The 27,733-nt window shown below is 37.0% G+C and overlaps 1 protein-coding gene across 5 annotated transcripts; it reads right to left on the reverse strand.

The window, feature by feature from the left end:
- Nucleotides 1-4,186: 4,186 nt before the first annotated feature.
- On the reverse strand, nt 4,187-27,130 carry LOC149081409 (uncharacterized). 5 transcript variants are annotated; one of them, XM_089238231.1, is made up of 12 exons: nt 27,084-27,130; nt 25,041-25,147; nt 22,810-23,185; nt 22,485-22,603; nt 21,359-21,403; nt 19,013-19,135; nt 18,348-18,549; nt 15,369-15,542; nt 13,978-14,205; nt 10,984-11,108; nt 8,906-8,989; nt 4,187-4,592 (listed from the first exon to the last, which is right to left on the reverse strand). In XM_089238231.1, exons 2-12 carry the CDS (start codon nt 25,134-25,136, stop codon nt 4,422-4,424), a joined length of 1,743 nt encoding a protein of 580 aa, XP_089094357.1. In that variant the 5' UTR covers nt 25,137-25,147; nt 27,084-27,130; the 3' UTR covers nt 4,187-4,421. The 5 variants fall into 5 exon arrangements, with proteins under 5 accessions (XP_089094357.1, XP_089094360.1, XP_089094361.1 ...); XM_089238234.1 differs by having other exon boundaries at nt 26,797-27,125; XM_089238235.1 differs by having other exon boundaries at nt 25,496-27,101.
- Nucleotides 27,131-27,733: the final 603 nt, after the last annotated feature.

Below are 27,733 nucleotides of genomic sequence, written 5' to 3' on the forward strand. Positions count from 1 at the left end.
AATCCACTCAATCCCATTATCAGGACCAATAATTCAAGAGAAAGCAAAAGATTTCACAAAAAGTCTCAGTCAAGGGGGATTTCACTGCGAGCAGTGGATGGTTGACCAGATTCTCAAAGAGCGCCATGGCATTGTTTTCAGGAAAGTTTATGGGGAGAGCGTATCTGCATCTCGAGAAACCATTGAAAATTGGAAAAGTTATATTCTCAAACCAATGATAGAAAGGTGTTTAAGATGCAGATGTGTTTCACTGTGATGAGAATGGTTAGGCAAAAGCCGAAAAAATAAACCTAACTCTTACATTCTAAGGAAGAAAATGTGAAGGATGTAAAAAACAAAGATCTCTTGGCAGCAAACTCAGACGGTTCTGAAAAATTGAAACCGTTAGTTATCGGTAGGGTTCGTAAAAAACCGGTTTTTGGTTTTAATACCATTTACATAAAAAAATATAATTTCTGAAAACTATTCAAACACAATAATTAAAATAAAATGCTTATTGATGTAATTAACACAATTCCCATATTAATTAATCTATAAATAATTGCTCGAATTCTCTAGATATACAGGGTGATTATAACTAAACTTCTGATTTCAAAATACTGTAAAATAAGAACCACTGGTCAGAATAACTTGGAAATTTACACGAATACTCCTGCAGCAATGGAATTTTCTATGGGGGGGGGGGGGCGACTTTAAAATGTAAAATAGAAGATGCTGTACTCATCCAGCACATGAGAAATTCACTGACAGAATGGAAACGATAGCCAGTCAGGGCAAAATGATAATGTAATTAGTATCACATGATTTCATAATTCCTGGAAACTAAAAAAATAGTCATTTAAACAAACAGCTACAACTTCCACAAGAAATGTTTAATATGTGGATGCTTTTTCAGTAACAGACTAAAGTATGTCATGGTAATGATGTGCTTTCAATTCACCAACGTTTGCAATCCAACCACTGCACATAACGTTTTGGGGTATCCACAAAGCCGAATGTTGCAAGGATTATAGTAGCGTTCACCTGGCAACCAGGTGTATTGTTAAAATGGTTCTTCAGCAGCTGCTTTGCTGGTGTTGCAATGTGCATCTTGATACACGTTGTGTTATCCACCAGGCCTGGACAAAGGGGCCGTTCAAGTATTACGTAAGCAAATTTTTAGCCATTTTTGACCCCCCCCCCCCCTTGTCAGCAAAATTTCGTCATCAGCTCTGCCCCTCTGAATCCAACTCATATTTTCATAAAGGGTGGTTGATGACGTAAGAATTATCCAAACCCCACTCCCTCCTTGTCATCAAATCGGAAACCCCCTCCCCCATTGATGATGTAATACTTGAACGGCCCCAAATCATGAAAAAATTAAGTGCATCAAATTCATTAGGAGTGAATCATGTTTTCCCCCCCAAGAAAAAGCAATCCTGGGTATTTTTTTTATTTTCTGGGACTTTATAACTCATTCTCATGTTGGAAGACATTATTACGAAATCAAAAAAAAAATCCCATACTTACAATTTATTTCAGCAATAATGCATGTAAAATTTTAGATGCCAAAACTGATTTCCTAGTTCCCCTGGCATTTGTCCAGCCCTGCTGTTCACACACTGATGCCGAAATGATATGATTGCACAAAATAGATTATAGAGTTGGCCTAATCATTTACTTGTACATTTTAAAGGGTTTTTCCCTTTGCCAATGAAAATTCCATTGCTGCATGCAAATTTTCAAGCCATTCTGACCAGCAGTTCTTATTCGTGTTTTGAAATTGAAACTTTTTGATTATAATCACCCTGTATATAGCTGATTGTTTTTCATAAATCACTACTGTACATCCAAACCAAACGGTAACCTAGTCCATATTCAAAGGAATTTCTAACTGAAAATTATTTGGACGGGGATCACCTGCCACTTTGCGAACAGGCTGATTTCAGGCTTTTGCTAGTGCACAGTAGAACCTTGATTAACTGGGGGTAATGCTGAACATATGTTATAAAATATATTTAATATTAAGCCTGGTGGTGATATACAGTACGAGATGTGCTGCCACCTATGGAAAGAAAATGTGTGAGGTAATGTGTGTAAATTAACACACTAGACATTGTCCTTTAGGATTATAAGACCACCTGTCCCTAGCATGCTGTTGTCATGCTAAGGGCATGTCACTACTGTTGCTGCTTCTTTGCGAAGGGGAAAAAAGCCTGTGAGATAATACACCACCACCACATATATGTGTGTGAGGTAATCCTCATTCACGGATTTGCTTAAAACAGCATCACAATATAGCGCAAAGTTAGAAAATGCCGTAAGAATGAGAAATTTCAATACTGTATATTACTTTGAGCAACTAAGATACTTAATATGTAAGAAAATTCATATTCAGGCCAGATTTTTTTTAAAAAAACAATCACTTGTCATCTTACACCATTTAAAGATATGTCATTAGAATGTACCCCAAGAATATAAAATGTAAGAATAAAACTTTTTTTTTTTACTAATACAACCTCTGACAATGAAGTCAAAACGGCCGATCTGGCAAAGCAAAACGCTGCACATGCATAGCCGCAGGTGTTGACCATCTGCTGCCACCGTTGTTCAGTTGAGCGTCGTTTGTGTTCCGTGAAAGACTTGTTTTACGAAGTGCTTGTTTAGTGCGTTGGTTCTTAACTGGGAACGACGATGAATACTGCAAGGTACATTGAAATTTTGACCCGTTTCATGAAACGTCTACGCAGGGTACGACCTCAGTACGCATAACAAGGTTCATGGTTTCTTGTTCACGACAATGCTGGCCCTCACACAGCCAATATCGTCAGACAGTTCCTATCAAGAAAAGGGGGTGGGTGCAAATTGAACATCCTCCAGACTTCCTATTCCCACGACTCAAACTCGCTTTGAAAGGAAAGAGATGTGACAATATTCCTGACATCCAACAAAACGTGACGAGGCTTTTGGACTCCATCCCAAAAGAAGAGTTCTTGCAAAGTTTCCAGGACATGTATAGGAGATCTCAGCGGTGCATAGTAATGGGAGGTGACTATTTCGAAGGACAGTAAGGTAACTTTCGTTAACATTTCATCTACGTTAATGTTACAGGACTATTCACCGAACTTTATTGTCAGAGGTTGTATAATGAACTAATATAATTTTAAGGGGGGAGTATTATATTTAGGCCACTTTTATGGGATTTTGTGAAAAAACCACTTAGTTTAAACGAAACAATCCTGGTTATCGGGAAATCAAAAAACTCGGTGCTTTAAAAATGTTGAAACTCAACCAGTGGACTATGATGGCAACAAAAAGATATGGATGACATATGAGATTTTCGAACAATGGTTGAGGAAGCTAGATAGAAAATAGGAAAGTTTTATTTACTTTTTCGATAATTGCAGCGTTCATCCAAAAATAACGGACCTTTCAGCAATCAAATTATGCTTTTTATTACCTAATTCAACAGCAATTTTGGAATCGCTGGATCAAGGAATTATCCTAAATATGAAAACTTTTTACAGAAAATTACTTTTTAGCAAAAAAATTTGTGGAGGTTGGAATGGACGCAAAGATTTCTGTTTTGATGCTGTTGAAATGATTGATTCGGCATGGAAGTCAGTCACAAGTGCATGATTCGGAACTGCTTCCAGTCATGCTGGCTTTTGTTCAGAGTCTTTGGAAAACAATATTTCTCTGAACAGGGACGTAACTAGGATTTTTGCCATTCAGGGCAAACATTATTTTGATGCCCCCACCATTTCGTCATGATGCATTAACAGCTCTAGATGTAATATGTCGGTTTCAGGAAAAAGCCGAACAATCGTGGGATAAACTGAATAGTGTAGAATTTTTTTCTCACCGAAAAAGAAAAACAAATATACTTCATTATTTTTCACGAGGTAAATTTTTTTTAAAAATTCTATTATGAAACAACCCAGAATTAAAATTAATGAGAATTAGCATTTGATTTAATGGAATTGTTTGAATGTGTATACGTACACAAAAACGATCAGACAAAAATTTTGAGTGAAACCCTGCAAATTCGACATCTGCTTAGTCGACATGTTTGTCTATACTTCCGGGGTGTCGAGTTACCAAGAGTCTACTGTATCTCAGTTTGTTTATGGGAATACATTATTTACGGGATGGATATGATCACTACAGAAACAAGTAAAAAGAACAAAAAAATTACAACAACAAGAAAACAAGAGCATATTTTAATTGGTTGAAAATCGACTTTGATCTAATAATTCAACGACTAGTTCTCGACATAGAAAATATTTCCACACGCACAGAAAAAAAAAACAAATACAAATAGTAATTATAATAATACAGAGATATATAGTCATTTATATATATGAAAAAGTTTTCGAAAGACTCACGAAGCTTTGCAATAAAGTTTTTTCGATAATTAAATAATTACGATAAGTTACATTTCAGTCTGTTTTGTTAGCATTCTCTGGTGCTTGTGCGACGATATTCTGTAACTGCACTTGAGTCAGCGGTTGTAAGGACGTCAACTGCCCAGGGTCAGCAATTAGGATTATTTGTTGAGATGCCTCTGAGTTGCCATCAGTATGCAGCTGGATCGCATAAACTGGCGTGTGCTGCAATGAAATAAGCATTATAAAAGACTGTAACGATGGCATGTATGAATACATAGGTGTTGATAAATTTAAGCTCAAAAATTTATTATACGATAACAGTTATGAGAATGTACAGTGAAACCTCAATATAATGATACTCTGGATCAAGAAAAAATATTATTGTAGAAGAATTACCGTTATATCGAGAGACAGCAGTTTAACCCGAGAATATGGATATTTCTTTTTTTTTAATCAATTTTATTCAAACCTAACATAACTCTAGTCAATCGATAATGGCAATTTACTACAGATTGAGGTGCCAGAAGTATGTATGTGTATGTACCTACCCCAAAGCTGAATGTTTCGCATTGTTCTGCAACGAGCTCTCAGCTGATTGGAAATGTTCTGCCGTAAAAATCCCATTAACAGTGCTTTCTGCACTTTTTAAAAAAAAATTCTTCTACATTATTATGCAGTAGCACTAATTGTTTTGCAATGTACATTATAGATTTTGACATGTTTTGGGGGTATCTAACAGACTGAGTGCATATCTAGAATCATGTTTTTGAATTTGCAGCGCTGCCATCTATGAATGAATATTTGTACCATTGTAGGCCTGTTGTTCTCTGTGGCGAGACTTTCTATCGGGGAGATTGGCTCAATAGCTGAAAATCGTGGATCCTTATTGGGCTTAACATCAGGAAAGCCAGACATACCTGCTGTCATGCAGAGGTGGATGGCTGAAGATAGTTTTCTCTGGTTCCCTTCTGACTTTAAAGCATGAATGTGAGTTTGTTTCTATTTAAAAAAAAAAGTCAATACAGCCAGCAGCAGAAACAACCGGGGTATCTGTTGTCAATCGCCATTGTGCCAAATCTCCATGCAATGCTTGCTTTTTTTTTAATGAAAGAGTTACCTCCTCCAAATAACGAGCGTTAAATCACCAATAAAAAGTGCTCAATCACCAAAGTTGCTAAATAACAACAGGTGTTAATGAAGTCAATAGGTTTTCTGGATATTATGCTGAGGTGAACAGGAAAAAAAGTGTCATTTCTCTCCACCAGGAATATAACCCAGGATCTCTTGCATACCGAGCAAGTGCACTATGCAAGAGGTCTTGGGTTCGATTCCCGGTTAGGAGAAACTTTTTTCCTGTTCATCTTGGTATAATATCCAGAAAGCCTATCACTTTCATGTATCTTAGCTGGGCAAAAAACTTGTTAAAAAAAATTTAACAAGTGTTAAATCGCCAAGTAATAGGTATCCAGGGCCATCATTTTAACTTTTTCCAGGAGGGGAGGGCAAAGCACATGTACTCAATGTATGTATATATATATATATATATATACCTTTTTTTAGTGTATTTTCAAAAGCGGGGGGGGGGGGGGAGCATTGCCCTCCTGATTCCCCCAAATGACGGGCCTGTGGGTATCTGATGATTTTTCCATTGGGGAATGTGGTAGGCAAACCTGTGAGTGCAAGAAGACTGTACCTATGCCAATTACGAGTATGTATTCGTTCGATGAAATTAATACTTAAAAAATCATAAAAATCTCTCAATTATGATAACAATAATCCTCGTATAGGGAACGATCATACCTTGGTAAAATGTCACTACCAAGAAGACTGAATAAAAATAACTTCATATATAAGCGGGTTGACCTACTACTAAGTAATCTCAATTTACTAAATATTCTGGCAGAGACCAATAAAAAAGGGACATTATAGACCAGACACTGTTAGAAGTTATGGCGTTATATCGGTGTTTCTGAACCTTTCTAAAAACATGGACCAGTAAAACATCTGGAACAATTCGATGGATCATTCTGTGTTACAGGACGTTCCAGTAATTATCGTTGATCCAATTTTTTAAATGCATGCCCCATTTTTTTCCAACATTGCTTATTTGAATTTGTAACAATTACTAAAGTCGTAATACACAGCATTTTCATAATATAAATTATATTATGGTAATTATGAAAAAAATTATAAATATTCATCTCAGATATTTACCAGGTTTAACATTTTTTCCCCGCAATTTTAATTATGATCGGTTATTGTGTTTACTTTTTGGCAATTGTTTTTCAATGACAATTGGCTATGCCTTGTATTTTACAGATTGTTATTTAAGCAGCAATTTGTAGCAGCCCTTTATTTCTACACCCTTCAGCAATTGGCAAATTGCAATTAATGCAATAAATTGCAATTTTTAGCAAAATTTTATGATATCCCGTATTTAAGATCACAATTTCCTGCGTTCTCCTTGATATTTGGTGAACCTAAATATGAAGGTGTTATTTTATTTGAACCCATATGGGTATTACTAATATCAATTACAACGAGTGAATAATTTTATCAAGTCTGCCTGCAGACCACCTATTGCCATCATCATTGAGAAATGCTGCCTTATACCATACCGAGGTCTTACTTATATTAATAAACTTAGGCTTTGTTCTATTTTGCCCTTCTCAGTGTAGTGATTTCAATGGCCAGTAGTGTATAATAAATTCAAGGGCATACAGGTAAACGAGAGATTATGACCAGAAAATGTTCAATATCAATAAGTTTTGTGCATGTGTAAAAAAATTGTGTCAAGTGATAAAAGGGCAACACAGTCTAACAGCCAAGTGCATATCCAAAGGGGGAGAGGGCAATCACCTCCCTTAACCAGTCAAGTGGTTAAGACGGCGTTTGCCGTCGCGGCCATACGTAATGTTGGTGGCTACGACGGCATTTGCCGACGCGCAGACTTTCTTCGGTTTTTTTCACCAGTCAAGTGGTTAAGACGGCATTTGCCGTCGCTGATATACGTAATGGTGTTGCCTACGACGGCATTTGCCGACACACAGACTTTTCGGTCTTTTTCACAGATATGACGAAATAATTTGTCATACATGTGCTGCCATCTCTGTGCAGCCATCTTTCTACTCTATTATCTCATCACTAGATGGAGTTGACAATTATATTTCAAGGTCTGAGATTATTGTTACTATTATCTTTGTCATGCTTTGCAAAGCTGCATCCCCATCGTTTTTGTTTCAATTTCCAACTCCCTTGCGAAGCATCTGTTTTATTACTGATATATCTTTTAGCAAAGGTTCAACTCCTATGGTTCCACATAAATCCATCAACAGCATTTCATTTAGTCACAGGACATTATGACCGCCCCTTCCCACTTTTGGGGTGTCATATTATGTCTCGACACATTCCAGCTATAAAAAAAACATGCTATAAAAAATATATTTTAATATTTCAAACTTCCAAGAAAAGGGAAAAAGCGCGCCCATCTTCAAAAAAAAGTGGGCACTGCGGGTAACGCTCTGAGAAATTAATTGGACAGTTGACTGGTTAAGAGCCGAATAATATGGGAAAATTAGTCATTGTAAAATACGGGATGATCCGATTCACCTGCACAATAAGTCACTTCTCTGACTAATTACCCTGGATCTGCCTGCCTCTGCTCTATTTGCAGCTGAAGATATCTGCCTCGGCTTCATTCACAGCTGAGGATATGTGCCTCTGCTCCATTCACAGAACAGAACAGATGGACCGAGCATGACCAGGCTCTGTTGCTTACTTTTAGCTAATTGCCTCGAAGGGTGTGGTTGTGCCAGAGAAAATTCTGAAATACAAGGAGGAAAAAAAAGAAAAGATAATAATAATACTTGGGGGGGGGGCCCCCTATAATGGGATTTAAATGACTTCTAGTCCTGTACGTGCATTGATATGCGATTCGAAAAACCATGTGTGAGGTCAGGCACAATGAATATACTTAAGTTGTACAAAGATTTCACTCCATTCACAGCTGAAGATGTCTGCCTTCCCTCCGTTCAAATTTGAAAAGTTTTGTCTGGTTCTGTTCCTTTGCAACTGAAGATGCCTCTACCTCTATTTCATCCATAGCTGAAGATGTCTGCTTTCACTCCATTTGAATCTGAAGATATCTGCCTCCGCCCCATTCACAGCCGAGTATATGCCTCTCCTCCATTCGCAACTAAAGATGCCTGCCTCCGCTCCATTTGCAGCTGAAAATGTCTCTCTTTACTCAGGTGTAGATAAGGGGGGGGGGGAAGGGAATGGCCACTCCTCCCAAGAGTTATAAATAATATGGGAAATTATATTTCCTCATAAAGTACAAGACTATGAGGTGAACTTGCATAATTCATCCCTCCCGTCACATCTTGAGTCTACCGCAAACCCTATCTCCAGAAACGGAGAGTTATAATTTTTTTTTAAATAATGTCATGGATTCTAACAAATATATATATAACCAAGTTGTCTTGGTAAAGGTAGGTAAAGTCTTGGAAGGTAAATAAAAAAAAAAAGTTAATTACCTCCTGAAGAAGTTGACTCGAACACGCTTGAACAGAAATTATTGCAGGGAGTTTCTTTGGCACCGTACAAGTTCCAGCATTTTCCTACAAAAAAAAAATCAATTGTTTTTCCCCATGTAATATCCTATAAATAATATTTAATTATTTTACAGGTATATATAGTCATCACATTACATATAAGGCAAAAATATACACTCATTGTACAGTCTAACTCGGCTATAACAATAATTGACAGTTGACTCCCATGAAGAATTGTATTAACAACTCATCTAATAGACTCAGCCTTCACATTTTCTCTTCCTAGACGGCAATAGCACTATTGATTAGCTGTCTCTCAATCTTGTCAGGTTTGAGTTCATAACAACCACAGTTCACTCAAAACCTTGCAGAATGTGTTTTGACCAAAATGATCTGTTAGGCTCATTTTGCGCCTGATTACGGAACATTTTGAAATTTAAGTACTTTAACCCTCTAGTTCATGGGTTGGGTCTGTGAGGCTCATGCACATGTGTATATTTCTATCACTTACCAACAGGCGACAGGAACGATTTTCTTGAGGTTCCTGCTAATTTCCTTCCGTCTAGCACATTTGACCTGACAGGCGCACAGCGGCCATTTTTTCACCTCCTCTCGCAGCATAAAAATTTGTTTGGCTGGTTTTATGTCAAATACATGAGTTTTTGCAGAAGCTTTTGTATTTTTTTCTCTATCGACAACTCTAATAATGATGTTAATCACTTCGTATACATGAACTTAACTACTTTATACATAACTTGTATACATGAACTTAACTACTTTATACATAACTTGTATACATGAACTTAACTACTTTATACATAACTTGTATACATGAACTTAACTACTTTATACATAACTTGTATACATGAACTTAATTGGGTGTTTATTATGTGTTTTGAATGCGTGTTCAAGCAATCAAGACATTGCACCCAATGGAAGGTTAATATACCTTGGTTATGCATTGATGAGATAAATCTTGTCAGCGGGGGAGGGGGGCTGCTTGTTCGTTCAAAACTGTAGTGGTATAGGCGAGAGGTCCAGGGTGGACACTATCGCCACCCCTTTCCTCCCTTTCGTTTGAAGAGCCTGTATCAGCTTACTCATACCACGCTGAATGTACAATTGCAATTAAGCAGATTTTAAGCATACACATGCCAAAATCGCCATAAGGAGACTCTGTTTGATGATGGGCATGAGCAGTGCTTACGATTCGAGAAAGGTTGAAGAGCCCTGCATTAGGTTGTTGATAGGCTATTTCTAAGTAGAGAACCAATCAAACTCTATTTCAGCCAACATTAGCCAGCTGTTCATCTACTTTCCTCTTCGCAACGTCATCAAAAGGGAAAAGATTTTGGTTGGCAGTGGATGAAAAGAAAAACCATTTTGAAAGAAATTAAGGTGAGAACCCTTACAAAGACAGAAATTACCGAAGAGTTTAGGATTCAAAAAACTAAAGAGAGTCCTCTAATCAAAGTTCAGCAAAAAATTGTTTCTACGGCAAGGGGTTCCAGCAGCGTTCCACCATCCTGAAAATATTTCAGAGAAGTGGAATTCACTTGGACTGTTACCCTACATCAATTCTATAGAATCTTATATTCACCAACAATGTTACGATGAAGAAAACAAAATAAAAGATTTTTACGGAAATCATCAATAAAGGTGAATGACCAACTCATTTTTTTTCATGCTCTCCCCCTTACAGACTTTTGATTTTATGCACTAAATATCAACTCCATACAGGTTCGTAAAAATGAATGCAGACTGTATGTAGTAAAATTTAATATTTTAATTTTTGTCAATCAAAATTTTTTTTTATTTTCTTATGCACAAACTCTATCTTGAAATTTTTTTCTGTCCCGCCAGTTTCGAGTTAGAGAGGTTTGACTGTATAAGAATTTCATTTGGTGTAGAAATGACTGTCATTTTTCTAGAAACATGCCAAGATTGGGATATGAAACAGAGTAAGGTGAAAGTGATTTAGTCTAAAAAATGTATAATAACATTGGCTTAATGTACATGGGGGGGGGGGTTTCACTGGTGTGCAATCAAAACTAACTCACCTGTGCTGAAGAATTGCTTGTATCTATCACAGCAGCCTGGTTCGAAGAAGATAAGTCATCGGGTAACAACTGTAGACAGGCTATCCTGTTCCCACTGTCACCTTGTTCAATTTTTACATCTATACCTAAACCAAAATATATACAAACTAATGTTGAATTTAAGAGATGATGTTTTTCGACCTGAAATATGCTGACAAATATGATTTTCTGGATGTTATGCTGAAACGAATCTTTGGAAAAAAGTGATTTGTGTCCTCCGGAAATTCAGCCCAGCTCATCATCATTTGGGGTGGAAATCGCTGTAGTTAAGCAATGTCTTCACTCAGCGCTTCCTGCTAATAATGCATGTTATAAGGAAATGATGTGTCTCCTTAGTGCAGTGATTCCCAACGTGGGCGTTAATGCCCCCTGGGGGGCGATGGAATGATCCAGGGGGGGGGGGGCGGTAGAAGCTACGGGTATAACATAGGATCCTATAGGTTAGATTGTGTTGGGGGGCGATGGGAGAAAATTTTTTCTGAAGAAGGGGGCGATGGGACAAAAAAGGTTGGGAAACTATGCTCTAGTGCATTGATTAGCACATATGCCCAGTATACAAGGTTCGATTCCTGGAGGAGAAAATAACTCTTATTTCCAAAGATTTGTTTCAGCATAACATCTAGAAAATTCTATTCTTAGTATGTCAAATTTATTGAGAAAATCACTTTAGCAAGATCTATATGAATATGTGAATAATTACAGCATGCACACAATCCAAATCAAATTGGTATTTTGTGAAGAAGATATAAGTCAGTAAGTGAAGATTCAGCAAACACAATTACTCTTGGTATTCATGGGCTTTCGCATTCGTAGATTTAGTATTCACAATTTCCCTTACAATGATAAAATTTTATTTTATCATTCTAATTTTCTCTTTCAAAAAAAAAAAAAAACCTATTGCTAACACTCTGCAATCCACTACATTGTGTGTGTGTGAGCATACAAAGCTGGCTCTAAATCAGTGATTCCCAACGTGGGCGGTAACTGGGGGGCCCCTGGGGGCGATGGAATGTTCCAGGGGCGGGGAGCGGTAGAAGCTATGAGTATAACATAGGATCCTATGGGTTAGATTGCATTGGGAGAAAAAAATTTCTGAAGAAAGGGGCGATGGGACAAAAAAGGGTTGGGAAACTATGCTCTAAATCAGTGGTTCTCAACCGGTGCTCCATGTGAACTCCCAGGGGCTCCGCGGCCACTCGAGGAAAATAAAAAAAACCAATTATTAATATTTTTGAATAATCAAAATAGGCTCAGCTATAGAAATTGTATACAGAAAAGGGCTCCATGGGTCAAAAAAGGTTGACAACCGCTGCTCTAAATGATCTACTCTGGTTGATTTAAACAAGCAAACGTGTTTTATAAACAAAAAAGGGCTAACAAAGATTCAAATTCTGCATGGTTTCATGCTAAAAAAAAAGTGGCTCATAGAATTAAGAAATATATGGGGCGATTTGATTTACACGCTTTTGTTTTGTAAATTACTGAAAAAAAGCCCCTAGTGGCCAAGCACGGATCCACTTTTCATCTAACCCAATAGGCAAATTATATGGGGAAATAAGCCTTTGTAAAATAGGGAAAGATTCAACAAACCTATGCAAAAAATCAATCCAAACCTGATGGGTCCTCACCCTGGATCTGTCCTATCTCGAGCTAGAGTTCAGTGAGCTTCCTTCATGTGGAGTTCTATGAGTGGAAGTCTGAACATCATGGGTCTCAAGCAGTGATGTTCTGGGATCCCATACTTAGCTGGGTAACAGCTTACATACTTACATTCAAAAACCATAGCACCAGATCTCACCATGTAGGCCCTATAGTCATGAAGCCCCAGGCTATGAACATCACATAGGTTAAATTTGCCCTGGTACCATGAACAGCTCTGCTAGATTTTGAAAGTAGTCACATTTTTGCCCACCATATTTGACTTGGAAGCTTTATTTCTTCACAGTTCTCTATGGGAGCCCCCCTTCATCTAATTTTCACTTGTGGTCCCCTTAGAACAGCGGTTCTCAACCTGTGCTCCGCAGCCACTCAAGGGAATTTTTTTTTTATAATAAAATTAAATCAGTCACTTTGATGAATAAATAAAAAATGGGCTTATGGAGCGTCGCTATAGAAATTATTTCTAGAAAGGGCACCACGAGTCAAGAAGGTTGAGAACCACTACCTTAGAACATCCCAGGACTGTAGGGTGGTGGGGGGGGGGGGTGGTGTCATATGGCCCCTTGAGAGAAAAACTGGTCTACTGCACGTTGCTTTGCTTGCAGTGAAATGCAGTAGATTTTCACTAATGACACATATCAGATCTGGGTGCACCGGATTACCAAAATCGCAGGATTACTGGAAGTTAATATAGAAAGCCCATTTGAATAATATAAACTTCTATGCACAGACATGCAATGGCACATTTTCCTCTTCTATGCTTGAAAAATAACGGATTGCTGAACGGGTCGAATTAGTGTATGGCCAGATCATCAAGAGCCCACAGTGTTTCAATGACAGCCATACACATCGATGAAAATTTCAGCAAACCATTCAAGGAGACAACATATAGCATGTGTAAGTAGACACACTTAAGAAACCATCGATTAGCCTAATGTGTTGTTTGCCATAACATACTCGCAAGCTCAACAAGTCATGCGAGTAGTGTGAACCTGCCTTAAAATACCAGGGCTTAACAAATCGAGGGGGAGGGGAATCTCTAGGTGACAACTGAATATTTTAGGAGCCAAACATTTCTTTAACCCAAGCTAGCAATCATATATTGAAAATTTTAGGCACTGATAACAACGATTCAGTTGCAACCTGTTGCCTGAGATTTATCAAACCCTGCTGAAATGTATGGTTTGGTTTATTCACAAATCTTCCATACTCCCTGTGACTCTGTTGATTAAAAATGCCTTAAATAAGTTTTGATACTACAGAATGATGATTCTCAAAAAGGAAATAACTGCTTACAAATGTTGTCGTCATCCACGCTGGTTGCGACACTCTTTTTGACAGGTGAATTTTTGTGAGCAGTCCTCTCGTGCATGGCTAGCGTCGAAGTCTGACGATAATTTTTCCCGCACGTCGTGCACACGTAAGGTTTGTCTCTGGTGTGGACTATGTGGTGCTTGTAAAGACTTGAATATTCCGTAAATTTCTTGTTGCAGCCCTGAAAATTGCACTGGTATGGTTTCTCACCTGTAATCGATAACAATTTTAATGGACATCGTTAATTATTAATGATCCAAAATTGTATTTGCAGAAAATTTATCACCAACGGTTCACAGAAACAAAAATTACTGCTGGGAAAATGCATAGCCATGTAATTCACAGACATGACAATTCATTGACAGACGTGAAACTCTGGGAGGGGGGCGTGATGATGTGTGAATTGATGATGTCAATTCATATATACGCATATACATTAAATCAATAGACTTCACCTTCGATGCTGGGGGGGGGGGGAAGCAATGCCCCCCACATCTCTGCCCATGTTGACAAAGTGACATAGTCAGTGACTGGATGAGCATTTGAGTGATCAAGTGATTCAGGAAATTAGTGAGCGAGTAACTTTTTTGGTCGCTCACTTACTTGATAATTTACCCACTTCACTCATTCATTCATACTGTCACTCTGTTAATCATATCATTACTCAGCCACTCATACTATTACTCACTCTGTCACTCATACTGTTACTAACTCACTCAATCACTCATATAGTTACTCCCTTGTTCAATCACTCATATGGTTACTCACTTACTCGATCACTCACTTAATCATCACTCACACAGTCACTCATTTAATTACCCACTCTCTGTCATTCATAAGGTCACTTGCTTTCTCACTCACTTATTCACCAGTTTGTTCATATGGTCACTCAACTGCTCACTTACCCACTCACTCAGTCACTCTCAGTTGGTAACTCACCCCCTCACTCTCAGTTGGTAACTCACCCCCTCACTTGATCACTAATACAGTTACTCACTCTGTCACTCACCCAATCACTCACTGAATTGTTCACTCACTCACTCTGCCACTCATAAGGTTACTTGGTCACTTATATGGTTTGAGAGTCACTCACTCGCTTATATGTTCACTCACTCAATGGTGATCAATTGTTGTCAATGAATTTTCTTAGCAGTGATTTTTCCGACTGTGAATTCCCTTATTGGTGAATTTTGTGGCTGTGAATTTTCATCAACTGAAATATTGATCAGTTTCAGTTATGTGATGGTGTTTCTTGGAGAAACAAAGACCAAGTTTCATGTCAATGGATAAATACATTTTCAAAAACTACTAAAAAATATAAAAATAAAGGAAATACAATACAAAGAAACTGAATGAGACACAATCATATTTACCCGTATGTATCCTAATGTGATTCTTGAAATTTGTTGCGCTAGCAAAAGCTCGACCACACGAGTCACAGATATAAGGTTTCTCACCAGTATGGGTCCGTATGTGAACTTTCCTAATATTAGAGGTAGTGAAAGCACGGTCACAATTCGGATATGGACACTTGAATGGTCTTTCACCTGTTACGGGACATAATCATATATGTATGCATAGGAAGGTGGTATGAAACAATACATCATGCATTGTAATAGAGAAAATCCATTTACTGATGGCATTATTAATATTTTTAAAATGATGAACCATAGAATAAAACACGTGAAATGTAGTTGAGTTTGTTCATATTGGAATGGTATAATTCCGGGAGTTAATACACTGGCTTCCAAAAGTTTCGAAATGCAAATTACCAGTTTTTGAAAGCGTAATTGAATTTAAGTGGCTGAAAATCGATGCGGATGTAGATGGCAGTATGCAAATATCATATGTTACAGTTAATCACAATTGACTATCTGAACATATGCTAATTAGATAGTCGTTGAAGATGCACACATTCTGAAGGGTTACCACCCCCTCTGATGATCAGTATATCGCTATAGTAGCCAATCAGAAATGACGAGTAATCCCCCAAAGCTGAATATGCCGAAATCAGTGACATATGTCACAGAACAATCTGGAAGAATTTTTCACATATTACATTTATAATACACTATTGTGGGAACTTTTACTGCAGAACATTCACTGTCAGCTGAGGGGTTGCTACAGAACAATGCAAAACATTCTGTTTGGGGCAAGCGCGACTTTCACAACTGTGACATCCATGGCTGCAGCGTATTTGTGTTCCCCTAAGTATTCAATCTGGAGGGGCAAGATTTAAATTATGATGTCAATTGGACAGTCTTAGATTGGAACAGCATCCTGTTCATGGAGGAGCCCAGATTTGCCCTGGAATCAGATTATAAGTATGCAAGAGCCTGGAAAGAATGAGGCACACACACACACAATCAGGCCAAGAACATCACTGCACATCACTTATTCAGAATTGGAAGTGTCATGGTTATGCGCTAGAATTTCAATGGGATCATGCATCATCATTCAATGCATAAAGTTGCACATCTTTAAAGGTGATTGTGACGGTTAGGGTATGAAGTCCTAGACCTCTATTGTGAGATTACACTGCAGCAGTTGGTCCTGATTTCCTCTTTATGCATAATAATGCCTGTTTCCATCTAGTCAACATAGTTGATAAGTACCTGGAGAGTATTTCTCGTATAGAGTGGTCGACGCATTCTCAGACCTCAATCCCACGAAAAATCTTCAGGATGCCCTCAGGTCTCTTCACATTTACTTCCTCCAGCCAGTCTGAGAGTTGGAAACTGACCTAATGGAGAAATGTCTTTTCTGGCATATCTGCAATGCAAAGGTTTTTAACAGCTGGCTGATGCGAAGATGAATTCAGGAAAAAGAGGGAATTCAATTGTCCTTGCGACTTATATAAGTTGCCATCAGGTGGCAGTGTCAGCAATTATGAGCTCTGGCCTGAGTTAGGTCCAACCGTCCATGAACAGTCCCATTTAGTGCACACAAGCTCTAAGAAAAGATTGAGAATCATTGCCTTTGTCTAGTGATCTAGGGCGTTCACCCAGCAAGTAAGAGAGCGTGAGTTAGATTCCCTGTGCAAGTGCAGTTGAATTTTCTCCCTTTCCTGAATTTATCTTCGCATCAGCCAGCTGTTGAAAACCTTCGTATGAATAGTGAAGAGTGACATGGATATCTGTGATGGTTGATTACCTCATTTAAAGCATGGGCAATTGCTGTAAAGTTTGTGTGAAGGTCTAGGGTGGCCACATATTTTATTAATGTAAATTTGTTAGTTAGTTTTTGGCTGAACATAAATTTATTAATGACCCAAATGTGACGTTATCATATAATTTAGGAAAATTAAATACTGTTTTAATTTTTCCGTGTAATTCTTTCAATATATTTGCTACTTTCACGTCCAATTGCAGTGTTAATCTAAGCTTTGCTTTTCAATTTCTGTTTACTTTACTACCATGTGCTTAACACGAAGGAAGCCAGTGTATTTGGAAACCATCACAAGTGGGATACCCCGCAAGCATGTTAGTTGATTACATATAATGAAAACTCATATATAATGATACACAAGGGACAGAAGAAAACCAAATATACATGATTTATCATTATAGATGGAATATATTAACACCGTAGAAAGTATAGGGCAGAGAGTAATATCACACATACATTATACAGGTAATATATCATTAAACAATACTAATGTTAAATCCTCTGTATATAACACCCATACTTAGGAATCATATTTTGTTTTGATTTCTTTTCCTTTTGCTGGAAACTATCTACAGCCCTCTACAATGCGGCTGGACAAATCCTAATCACCAGGTCACCATGGCGACTAAAAAGTTGGCATTGGCATCTAAAATTTTCTATATGTGGTTGCTAAATCAAAGTCTAAAAATGACAAAATTTTCTGATTTTATAATCAACGTGTCTTCTAACATGAAAAAAGGGTCATTAAGTCTTGGAAAAGTCGAAAATACAATATTTAGGGCTGTTTTTCTTGGGAAAAAACTATCTTTGGCTCCTAAAAAATTTTTCTGGCCCTTAAGATTTTCTTTGATTTGTCCAGCCCTGTGCTACAATATCTATGCTCCATTTCCTTAATCCTAGAATACTAACTAAAATAAAAACTGCATGTTAACTACCTATACATCTAAGTTTCTGAGACATAGTTAGTATTCAGGGGTTAATCCTCTCAGTAGCATTGACAAGATATCTCGCCTCCTTGAAAACCTCTTATTTTAACATTGATAAGCTTAGCTATTTTGTAAAGTTTATTTCTCAATGGAGAACTCTTTTTTCCCCTATACCCCCCCCCCCTTACATTGCTCCTGCTGAAAATCGGATGAAAGTCTACTTCATTAAGAAAGACATTTTTAACACGAGCGCCATACCTGTATGAGTTCTCAGGTGTTTCTGCAGATCTCCAGAAGTTTTGAACGCTTTTGAACAAGTTGCTTCAGAACACTTGTATGGAGTTTCCCCTGTATGAACACGAACATGACTTTTGAGACCATAGCCAGTAGCAAATGCCTTGCCACACTTCGGAGCAGAACACTTGAATGGTCTATCTCCGGTATGAGATCTTTCATGCACCTATGCCAAGTGAAATAAATAATTTGATTTTTAAAAAAAACACACGCACACACTTTTTTCCAAGTACATGATAAAACTTCAAGTATGTGTTAGATAACAATAACAGTAGTACGGCATTAGCCGGCATGTGTGCAATACATGTATTTTCTGGCATGTTGGAAATTCGTCACAGATTCTGGAAAATTTGTAAATATCTTCATCCTGAAAACTTATTGAATTGGCTAAATACATATTGTGATCCTAATTAAACCTCACTTTTCCCAGCATTCACTTGTTACAGCATGCCCGAAATGGACCACAACCCCCAACATCAGGGAAGCTGATGCCCCTCGAGTTCTAAGGTATGCAGGCTAATGCAGGGGAATATGGTAAATGTCATAAGAAAAAAAACTAACATAGAACTTAAAAAATAATTTTTTTTCTTTCAAGATGAAAAAAAGGATATGAAAACCACATTAATTACTTTCAAGTGATGCGGTGTTGTGTATACTCGATCGCAGCCATCGTATTGACAAGGATAATTCTTTTCACCGCCGCTACTATTTGTTCGAGATTGGTTCACTTTAACTGGCGCATCTTTAGTAGTCTACATTGGAAAAATAATAACAAGCATAAAAAAAAGAAGCAATTTTAATAAGCATGGATGGGGAAATTTTGTTTGTGAATCTCAACACACATGCAGTCAAACTTTGATGTGCACTATGTTTCCAAAAATTGGTCTGTTTTGTAGTTCAAGACATCATCTCAAAGTTCTAAAAAAAATACTGGGCAAATTGTTCTGAAATTTTGGTCACGTGAACCCTATGTTTTTACTGACAATTTCCGGTAAAAATTTGGTCACAAGTGCATTTAGGGGACTGACAAAAAATTAAATAAAAAACAAGTTTCTGATCAACCATGTAGGATAAAAAACTGCAAATTTGGTATATAATTATATTACATATTGTATATAACTTTCATAAAATATTGTAATAACTTTGCACAATACTTAATAATTTTATTGCCAGATACATAGTGCAACTTCTATAAAAATTCCAGTTTAATGTCATGAAAATTCAGTAAGATATACATGATATTGTGAGCTGTAATTTCAAAACTTAAGGGATGTTCTACAAATTGGTATACAATTATTTGCTGTTATTTCACTATATTGACTTCAGTTTGTTTATTTTGACATCATACAAGTGTGTTATTCTAAAACACTTCTCTTACAAAGCATCAGACACACGTTTTCGCTCATTTGCATAATGCTGTGAGCTTATTCTTGGAATAATCGAACAGAAAATAACCATATACTACAATTTGTAGAAAATCCCTCATTATTCAATTACTTTCAGCAAGTTTCAAAATTATAGCTCACAATATTGCAAATACCTTTGTGAATTTTCATGACATTCAACAGGAATTTTCATATGAATTGCATTATATATCTGACAAGCAAATTATGAAAAATAAAATTTATATTTCTTGCACATGCGCAATTAATGATCACATACATTTACTAAAAATACTAATATCTCATTGAATAATGACTGGTTACATTTTTATATACTTTCCACACAGTATATCTCATTGTACAGCGCCATGTTTTCCGCAAATTTTGTAAAAGTTGATTGAAAACTCAGCATGCTATAAGCAAAAATCACGCGATGAAAATTGGAATTTTTATAGAAAACATTAGTGTTTTCGTGAATATATGTGTTATTGTCACACAAAAAATGCACAGAATCATTTCACAAAGTTAGTACAATATTTTTTAAAAAACTGCAAATCATTTGTAGCTTTTTCTGATACAGGGTTGATCAAAAACATTTTTTTGTTATTTAACTGTTTTTGTCGGTCCCCTAAATACACTTGTTACTATGTTTTCATTGGAAATGGTGAGTACAAATATAGGGTATATATGACCGAAATTTTAGAGCAACTCGCCCAGTATTTCTCTAGAAATTTGAGAAAATATCTAAACTCCAAAAAGAACACAGACTTTTGGAAGCATAGTATATCTCTGAACAATTAATATTGCTTAGAGTTACAAAAACTTTGATAGAATTTTTTTTTTGCTGGGGATTAAAATAAATTAGAGATATTAAAAAAATTTGAATGATAGAATTTGTCTTGACTTTTGCGGTGCAAGGACCAATTTGGTCAAGTTGCGCCAAAACAAATGACCATATAAAAATAAGATAAGACTTATTCTTCTCATGTCAAAAAAGTAAAAGTATGCATGATAAAAAACAATGTAGCATGAAATGCAAAACAATGACATAGATTGTAAAAAATATAATTTGTCATATAAACCAATGGCTTTGATGAACTTCAAAATTTGAGATGCATCGCAACGTGGTCACATAAAATGTCATGAATGGGAAGATGACTGTGACCAAAAGCGGTCGTAAAATGATGACAATGATGTGAACAAGTAAAAGTATGAGCAATGGACTGACAATGTGGGCACTCTGGTTGACTTGTCTTAGTGAAGATCGACAGTAAAAATTTAATACATATCTGAAACATAAAATAAAAACATTCCCAGATGCCTCTAAATAAAGTGAAGTATTTTATGGTCTATTGCAGGGCTGGACCAATCTATTGCCTGAGGTATGTAATAAACAAAACCACAGTTTGTGTGTTTAAAACAATTTTTTGTTAATTTTTTTCTGAAACGATTCTAGATATATAAATAAATGGGGGGGGGGGGGGAGAGGGAGAATCAATTTTTTCCACTTGGCAAAAACTGATCTAAACTTATGACTTAAACTTATTCTAAATAACGATACATGAAGACGAAAATAAAATTTATCAGACGTACTGCTTTGGCACCCGTTTCTTTATCATCAGTACTTTCTCCTTGCATCTGAAATACAATATCAAAATAGTCAGATAACAGGAATCGAAACATAAATTCAAATAAAATATACAGCATCTGCTTGAATCTAATGCACACATTATTTCTGAGCTGTGAGAAAATGCTTTACTGTCTTCCCATTCCTAAATCGGCATGCCGGAAAAAGGAAGGTTTGCTTATTGTTTTAACAGGGAATTTATATTTATAATTAAATTGGAATAACCTTGTTCATGGCTTTGTCAGAAAGTTAATTCATATACTGTCGAGCCTGTATATAACAGTCACACGGAAATGTGAAAAACACTTGCGCTATCTGATATTTGTTATAACCGATACACAATAAATACTCAAGTTATTAGCAGAATCCATTAGAAGCGGCATTTCTCAACCTATGGTTTGCAAAAATGGATTAATGGTTGTCGGACAGACTTGAAAATTTAATTATAATTGTTCATGTGTCATAAATATTTAATACAATCTTCACACAGGCTTGAATAAAATATTAGACCCACTGTCGTATATGACCCATAAGTCAGTGGTTTTCAAAGTCTGCATTGCAACTCCTATGGATGTTGCCAACCTATGTCAGAGGCAAGCTTTTAATGTTACGAATGACTAACTCACCGAACTCTGACCACTGTTCAGAGGTTTTAAGTAGTTCTTTATTAGATTGTTCTGGGGAGCAGCAGCTGAACATTGACTGTGGCAAAAATTTAAGAGAAATCACTTCTGTAAGTCCACCAAATTGTTACAGGAATTTTAATAGTCCCTGGACTTACAAAGACTGATAAGCGATTTTTTAAAAGTTTTTTTGATATTGCAAGTTCAGTGGGATGAAACAACTTCGCAATAGCAGACACTTTGTAATATTTGATTTCTTTATACATGGGCTCATCTGTATTAAGTTTTATTCCATGTAAGTGATTTTCTACAAAAAGAGGAAGATTAAAAACGAAACAAATTACTTGTAACATGAGAAATTAAAGCATAGTAACAAAATTACTGATACATATGAAAAAAAAAGAAATTTTTTCACGTTTTTCACAGGAAAAAAATCTCATTACATAATAAAAAATGAATTACAACTTACCTGAGGTGATGAAATTTGTTCCAGGTCTAATCCCGATGCTTCTCCGTTGAAAAGTTCTTCTCTTGACTGTGACAAGTAGGCCAAAGTACCATCTTCCAGCTGAACGGGTTGAAGACCTTCTGAAAAGTTTAATTATGATGGATAATAATCGACAAAATATTTATCACTTATCGCTACTAAATTTTTTAATATTTTATTTCTTTTGGAATTTTGAATAGGTACTGACACACGTTTCGCAAAAATATAATGAGCAATCAAAATAATTAAATGAAATGATTGAACTTCCTGTCACAAAATATCAAAAAAATACCAAACTCATATTTACCTCTTGGAAGAGAATGGATGAACGCAGTAGTTCCATCCTCTAGTTGCACAGCCTGCCCATCAATGAATTTAGGATTACCATCGCAACTATCAGACTCGTCAGCGATTGCGAGACTCTGGGTGAAACCGCTGTTGCTGCTGTCAAGTGGCATGGGATTAGATGGATTGTCCAAAGAGTTCTGTATAACATCCCCAGATTCCAAGAGAATTCCGGCATCGTTCAGTTCCATGTTCGTTATGTTCAACGGAGATGAAACAGTCGAGGTTGGTATTGAAGTAGCTGTGTTTTCTGTGAGTTCTTCTTCGGAAGTAGGTTCGGGTTTGCAATCCACACTGAAACTGACTTCCAAGGAGCTGCTACATTCCTCACCAGGTTTCTGAAAACAAAAATGCATTTAATAATTTCTGTCATGGTATTCAGCCACCTCGTTGGGCATTTTGCCTGTTGTGGCGTTGTATTTGTATTTCCTGTATGTGAGGGCTAATTAGACTGACACCTAAATGCCCTAAAACTGCTTCTTATACTGCACAGACCTACTGATACCTTAAACACAGGATTTTGATACCTGTGAAGAGACAAAACTAAATGTAATAACAACAGTAATATCACAATTTACGTCAGCCTACATTTATGCTGTCTTGTCCTGGAAATGATTTTTTCGCTTTTCAGTTGGACGCACTTTGAGCAAATATTGAAGCCATTTAATGTCAGGTTCTTAGAAAGGAAATGTTTCCCAGCAAACGTCATATTGGAAAAATAGACGGATAAAAAAGAACTAAGAAAATTTACACATTTATACAATACAGTGGACTCTCTCAATAACAGATACCATGAGAAAGTTTTGTATGATAATGGAGAGTGTCTGATGATGTATAGCACAATATATTGAGGCCTTGTTTCTCAGATTTCCAGTGTTCATTAACTGGAGGTGTCCGCTAACAGGGAGTGTCCATTGCAGAGGTTCCACTGTGTGGGAAATTTCTCGTTAACCAATGAAGCTCTTTTGGTCATGTGTGGTCATGCACATGCACAGCTCAGCTTTTGGCATGTGGAACGCTATAACATAGGTGGCAATTCATGGACTTGAAAAATCTGTAGTTTATCACCTGATGACATATTCCGTCTCAAAGAAAACATGTCAAACAAATAAAAGGGAAAATTTGGACATTTTTTGAAATTTCAATGGGTGACCATATATAAGTTCTGTTTATCTGGGACACATTTTTCGCTGTCCTAATTTTTTCAGCTATAATTAGCTACTTTGCTTGCTTTTGGTGTCATATTTGGCGACAACTACTGATTTAGAGATTTTCCATTCAAACAAAGCTCAATTTGAAGACTTTTAGGGATTTTTCCATGAAGATACAAAAAAATCAGAAGAATTAGATTTCCAACCAGAAGATTTTAATAAGACTGAAAAATCGGAAGGCTTCCCGGTAAATCGGAAGCATTGCCACCTATGCTATAGCTTATTTTCATATGTTACGTGTGCATGACAGTCTGAGAGAGTATAAAGTGTTGTGCGTGAATTTTTTAGCGCTGCCCTCCATTTTTCAAACTATGAGTAAAGTGCAATGATTAAATATTTATAGTTGTAGGTCTGTTGTTTTCTCTGGCACGACTTTTTAATGGGGAAATCAGCCTGCATTCGTAACTTAAAGTTGGGAACCACAGGAAAAAAACAAACTTCGGCTAACCACCACTGTGCCATTGGTGGGATACGGTGGTAGTTAGCTGAAGTATGGGTGTAGAGTGCAGGCCACAGCACTGGTTTGAAAATGTGTTGTAGGCCCTGAGTGTGCTGGAACTGGGTTGCGGGTGACTGAAGTGATCTGTAAATATGCTGTGGTTCACTTAAGTGAACTGGGAAGGAGTCATGGGCTTTATAAGTCATGTAAAAAAGTACTGCGAGCTGCTTGATTGATCTGGAACTGTGTCACAAGTAACTAAAGTAATGTGGAACTGTAGTGCAGGCCACTTAAGTGCTCCAAAACTGTGCCGCAGGTCATTTAGGCTAAGTTATATGTAAGTATGCCATGGGTTATTTGAGCGATATGTAAATGTATGCCCCTTAAGTGATCCATAAATGTACAGATTTGTTCCTTTTTGCAAAATTAGGTTTGAGCTTGCAGGTCACATCACAAGACTCTGAAGGCCACAGGTTTAGCATGTATGATCTAAAACAAAATCTGTAAAACATCTAAAGAAGAAAATATAAACATGATGCATACCTCGAGCAGCAACGATTCAGCATTTTTAACATCGGACGTTTCATCATCAATGGTGTCATGTTTCTTTGGTAATATATATGTTACTTCGTCCATCATTCACATATTTTCTGAAACACAAAAAAAGAAGAAAAAAGAAATGTTTTTAGCAAAGGTTAGAATCACTATTATAAGAATTGCTGCATGTATAGACTCGTTAACTACAATATACATCAGGGCTCGACATATCCTGGGCGCCATAGCATCTATAAAACTGGTTATTGGGACCTAAAAGTTTCTGTGAACAATTACTAACATGGATCCAGTCTATTTTTGTAATCAAGTAGGCACTTCATGCATGTACCGGTAGGCATGGTCTTAGATTAACAAATGATCATTCACAACTTGATTATTTATGTTGGGACTGGTTTTACAGTACTTGAAGACTGAAAATTTAGTTAACTACTTAATCACTTAACCTGTGTAAATAGGCCTTTAGACACATTGATATTCTTGCACTCGTTCCAGGCCACTCTTTTAGTTGTTCACATTCTTGCTCCAGGTCACTTACCGCAAGGCTGGCAAATCGTAGGAAAAGCTAGGTGTCAGAACAGTTCTGTGCTCAGATGGCAAAATGTTAAGTAACACAAACGAGACTCTAGAATGTCTAGAATAAGAAAACTTTAGGTGCCAATACCAATTTTCTAGTCATCATAACGCCCTGGAATTTGTCCAGCCCTGACTTACTGGCCTGGTCTTTTGCTCTCTCTGTCACTCTGTTGTTCACTCATGCGCTTGCACACTGCTATGGTGACTGCCGGGCATGTTGCCCACTTTTTTTGGTCACTCACAAGCTTATTAATTCTTTTGGTCACTCATCTTCAACCCCTAGGAGGAGATAGACTTCAAAGTCTGGGGACACGATGATGATGTCAATTGATATATACAAATATACCAGGGTTTACGCTAGATAAAAAACTCCTTTAGCAAAAAAAGGGCTAAATCTTTTGCAAAATGCTACAATGCTAATGATTGATGGTTGGGTGTGTGTACTCGTATTGTACCTCCCGTACACATTTTTGCGAAAGTAGCTTATATACTTCTTTTGCATTCTAAGATTTTCATTTGCATTTTGCGAAAAATGTGACCGTAGCTTAAACCCTGACATACACATGAGATCGCTCAACTCAACCTTTGCCACTGAGGGGGAACTCAGCCCATGCTTCAACTGGTTGCTTGCGAGCACCATGAGTACAAAATGCCCATGTTCAACTTCATGCTCCTGAGGACTCGATCAACATCTAAATTAAACATTCTGTAAACATTTTCATTCAAGAATTACAATTATGCATATCTCAGGCATTAATACGTCAAAGTAGCCATAAGAGAGGTGCTTTTCATTTGATGATGGATATAGGCAGTGCTCGGGACTCGAGAAAGGTTGGAGACCACTGCTCTAAACAGAGGATTTGTGAGCTATGGAGAATTTGTTGCTGTTGGCCGATAAGCCCCCTTCCATCAAAGCTTTGATTAATTTAGATAAAAAAGGCATTGTCTATGAATATCTCGTGCAAGGAAAAGACACTGGGGTCTCTCTCGTTAAAAATTCAAGGATGAAGGAATGCCGTGATAATGAGGTTGCCAATATTTTGAGCAGTTCATGTTGGTTTTGTTTTTACCCCCTACTAAATAAAATAATTATTTCTCTTTAAGCTTTGAAAAAAAAAAAAATAGTGTAGTTATTACAATGTGTAATGCAATGAAATTCTTCTCCGTTTACTTTAAAATGCTTCTCTCTTAAATTTCTCTCTCTCTCTTTTCATGATTGGGAATTGAGAAATTCCCATTTTAAAAAACAATCATGTGAGCTTGATAAAAAAAGAGAAATTCCTATTATTGACGTTTTGTCACTGAGACAGCCATCAACGCAGCAATTGACATTGTCAACAGAGAGAGCGGCGGGGAAAGAAAAGAGAATCAGCAATTCAAATCACACAGATCAAGGATTTTACAGAGAAAAATAGTGAATGTCGGGATAGATAATCACAATGAACACTGGGAACTTACAACTGCAGGACCACCATGCAAAGCGTCATTGACAAGATGGCCGAACGGCGACAGGAGGAGATCGCCTTTACACCGGCTGGCTTCGGACGTCACACGCTAGGTATAACAATACTGACCATATTTTCTCCGATAAGAATGGGGTACAATACGGGACGCTGCCAATTATTGCTGAAAAAGATGACCAAACAAAAGCTAAGTTGCCAAATACTGCCAGAATTACAGCGATACATTGACCAACGAAGATAATTCTTTCCGGATATCACGGTTCGTAAGCCGAAATCTTCGTTAACTGAAACGTGATTTCTCAATGGTGTCTGCGGGAAATGGTTTTTAACACATTTTGACTAACGTTGTATTAACGAAACTCTGGGTTTAAAACTTTTTTTTCCAATTAATTTTTATTCAAATTTTTGTACAAAATTAACATTTTCGGAAATTAAAAGGTTCAATGAGTGCCATGGTATTTTTTTTTAAATTTGTTTACAAATAAATTTAATTTTCAATGGCTTTTATCGTGATTTTTGATCTGGAATTTTTTTTCCTCACTATGAACAGAAATAAATCAACTCTATAATGCCCAGATCGCCCGAAGTCGGCCGAGTAGGTTAATGCCCATAACCGCCTCAAGTCGGCCCAGCTAGGGGGTATGG

Source organism: Pholcus phalangioides, unplaced genomic scaffold (genome assembly GCF_987345545.1).
Source record: "Pholcus phalangioides strain wild (caught in Gottingen) unplaced genomic scaffold, Ppha-v1.0 ptg000010l_1, whole genome shotgun sequence".
NCBI classification, from domain to species: Eukaryota; Metazoa; Arthropoda; class Arachnida; order Araneae; family Pholcidae; genus Pholcus; species Pholcus phalangioides.

What these genes read in the sequence shown, in the direction of transcription:
- LOC149081409 (XM_089238231.1), bottom strand. Translation starts at nt 25,136, where the DNA reads ATGATGGACGAAGTAACATATATATTACCAAAGAAACATGACACCATT. An exon ending in CAACACCGCATCACTTGAAA is followed by an intron (nt 18,550 to 19,012) that starts GTAATTAATGTG and finishes CACTTGGCATAG; the next exon opens with GTGCATGAAAGATCTCATAC. An exon ending in CGTGGATGACGACAACATTT is followed by an intron (nt 11,109 to 13,977) that starts GTAAGCAGTTAT and finishes ATTTTGGTTTAG; the next exon opens with GTATAGATGTAAAAATTGAA.